Below are 3,033 nucleotides of genomic sequence, written 5' to 3'. Positions count from 1 at the left end.
CAGTGCATATCTCATCTGAAACTATTGATGGTGGCTGATGAAATCAAGTAACTAAAGTTAATTCAAAAGGCTACCAAATATAAAATGCACACTACATACACAATAAAGAGATAATGCCCTTGACATCAAGCTCCTCATCAATTAGGGTAGACAATGGAAGTAACAATCAGTATGTGTCAGCTGTTCAGCACATCACGTTTTGAATACCAATGGGATGTTGGCCATAAAAGATCCACATAAAGCCCATTGAAAGCATCTAAAAAAGCCTGACGCATTGTTTTTATTGTTCTTCTTAAGCTGCTTCTTGGATCGGTTTCTTGAAATGAGACAACACAAAATATACTGATGATACTCATAAAATAGAATTATTTATTAGTGGCCACGCCCTAGAGGATGAGCTTAAACTGCAGCGAAGTCAACCAATATTCAATGCATGGACTTTCAGGAAAATGGATACGTATAATTCGAGAGTAAAGCAGATTAAGAATTAGAAATATCATTCTAGTCCCCTCCCAGATATGATTGGTTTTGTATTGAGTATGCCCCTCGAATGAACTATTTAATTGATTCCGAATCTTCTGATCTGTCTCTGATTGAAACTTCTACAACTTACACCTTCAGGCTTGTCTCCCCAAGAAACTCTTACGGTCGGAATAAAATTGTGAAGAGTCCCACATCGGCCCTTTAAGGGATGGATGATCTCGCAACTATGACTTGCGCAACCCTCACCTCTTGAGCTAGTTTTTAGGGTTGAGTTAAGCTTAAGATCTATGTCTTTATACAGTACCAGAGCAGGACCAAACCAAATTCTCGTTTCCGATGTTGGGTCCACACTTAAATTGCTCACGCACTAGATGTCCAGCCCTAGGCCGGGGCGCGGGGGGTCCCACATCAACCCTTAAGGGATGGGTGGTCTCATTAATATGGATTGGGAAAAAAATTAACTTTGTCGTCCCATATTTATTCCATCCAAAACAGAGAAATGGATTTTCAATTTGTCTAAAATATTCAGAACAGAGAAAAGAAAACATTTGATAAGAGAAGAAAGAGTAACAAAAGCCATACATACCAACATGCCAGAGAAGAAAATTCTTCAAGAAATGGGCTGTGAAAGCCGACATACCTGAAGCCTATTTGTCAGTATGATGTTTGGATACATGGCAGCTACATCAAGATGATATATGAGGGGGCATTCTTCCCTTAAAGGATTATCTCGTAAACTCATTAGCTGCAAATAGATGGTTAAGATTGTCAGAGAGGAGACAAAGTTCTGCGTACATCTAAAGAATATTGTCTGACTACTAAGATGCGCAATAAGAAAGAAAGTCCGAATACGAGCAAAACGAGAAGGAAAAAAGAAACTTCCAAGGCAGTAAATCCCACTCCTGTCGGATATGATCATGGGTACCGACAGATTACTTGTCAAATCTCTCTCAAGTGACAATAAATGTCTCAACTCAACAGAAATTGTTAAAAACGAAAATTAAGGATGCACTACCTTTTCCATGATGGCATTCTTCACTTCACCATAATTTATGACAGATTCCAAGTCCATCTTCCCCTCAACTATAATAGCATACTGCAGATCTCTATCAAGGTTGTTGATCAATAGCTGGAGTGTAGAAAATCTTGATGTTAGTAACTAATACAATGGAATAGAAGAGCCTAGGAAATATCAAAAACTAACAATAATAGACACCAAAGATCTTAAAAGGCAAGTCTTAAACAATTTAGGATGCAGTTACTTTAGACGAGCAATGCAACTAGCTAAAAATGGATACTTCAGAGTGAAGTACTACATTATTCTACAGCAGCAAGAAGAGTGGGCAATTTAATCTGGGGGCCCATCATCGGTAAACAATAATTAGAAAGGGTTCTACACTGATAACATGATAACATGTAAAGAAATGGATCTTGGGTCTAACTCAATCCCAAAAACAAGCTCATGAAGGGAGGATTGTCCAAGCCATATTAAGGAGACCACCCATGCTTTTTTCTCTAATGTGAGACTCTTCAACAGTTTTATTTAAAATAAAGCTCTATAAAGAAATGTCTTTAGAGAAACAACCTAAGCAATAGTGTCCAAGCTAACGTTAGTTCGCCTATCCATCTGATAAATCAGATGGGTCTATTTTCACCTAATTATGAAATTTTGTTATGTCATCATTCATTCGGCACCAGAAACAGTCTCTTCTAGGGTCAAGGTCTCCATACACTCTTCCCTCCCAATACCCCACCTGTGGGATTACACTAGGTGAATCCCACTAGGTTTGTAGTAGTTGTATGAAATTTTGTTACGTTTGTAATGAGGCAGTTGGATACCAAATATTTTTTCCCTTCAGAGTCAATTATTCGTGGAAATATAATCAAATGACATCCATGTATTCAGCCAAACTTTCATGCTTAGTCCAAAAAGTCATTAGTGCTATCAATTAGATGGTTTGAGGAGAAACAAGTCTTCTACTCCCTTTGTCCCAAAATAGATTACCTACTTCATTTCATGGATCAACAGAAGCAATTATAGATTCAAATGGTGAAAAAATAGAGTAACTAATAGAAAAAACTCATTAAATAGTATTAGCATAAATTCGTCTAATTTGGGAGAAGAGAAAGCTTTAAAAGATGGTTAACCTCATAGGCAGAGGGATCGAGTTTAAAACTGGTTGGAATGTCAGATCTGAATACACCACTTTCTAGGCATTCCACATGACCACCAATGTATGTCTCGCTCTCAAGGAGTTGACTCCCATAAAACTTCTCTGGATCAGACTGATGCTTGTTTGGACAGATAACATTTGCCTTATAAGCCTGCACGCATGAGAAATGCAGAAGAAAAAAGCAAACAAGGCAGTTACCATACAGAAGAAAAGCAGAATGCATCCGTGGGAGATTTTCTTTGTCCTCTTTTCCAAGTCAAACAGAATCAAAACACTGAAGAGGCACCAACCCTAAAACTAAAAACCATAAACAAGGAACTTCCACAGAGCCAGAACGAAAAAAGGAGCTTCCACAGACACCTACCTGGACCATAAG

At 38.1% G+C, this 3,033-nt stretch overlaps 1 protein-coding gene across 1 annotated transcript; it reads right to left on the bottom strand.

Annotated features, from left to right (window-relative positions):
• Nucleotides 1-6: 6 nt before the first annotated feature.
• LOC124894967 (DNA polymerase epsilon catalytic subunit A-like) lies at nt 7-2,984 on the bottom strand (the record flags this gene model as incomplete). Its single annotated transcript, XM_047405457.1, has 4 exons — nt 2,632-2,984; nt 1,499-1,612; nt 1,124-1,228; nt 7-34 (listed from the first exon to the last, which is right to left on the bottom strand). Coding segments are annotated over exons 1-4 (496 nt in total), but the record flags the coding sequence as incomplete, so codon positions are not given.
• Nucleotides 2,985-3,033: the final 49 nt, after the last annotated feature.

This window comes from Capsicum annuum, unplaced genomic scaffold (assembly GCF_002878395.1).
Source record: "Capsicum annuum cultivar UCD-10X-F1 unplaced genomic scaffold, UCD10Xv1.1 ctg78720, whole genome shotgun sequence".
In the NCBI taxonomy this organism is placed as follows: Eukaryota; Viridiplantae; Streptophyta; class Magnoliopsida; order Solanales; family Solanaceae; genus Capsicum; species Capsicum annuum.
Note: the sequence above shows the minus strand (reverse complement) of the source record. Positions and strands in the feature narration are given on the sequence as shown.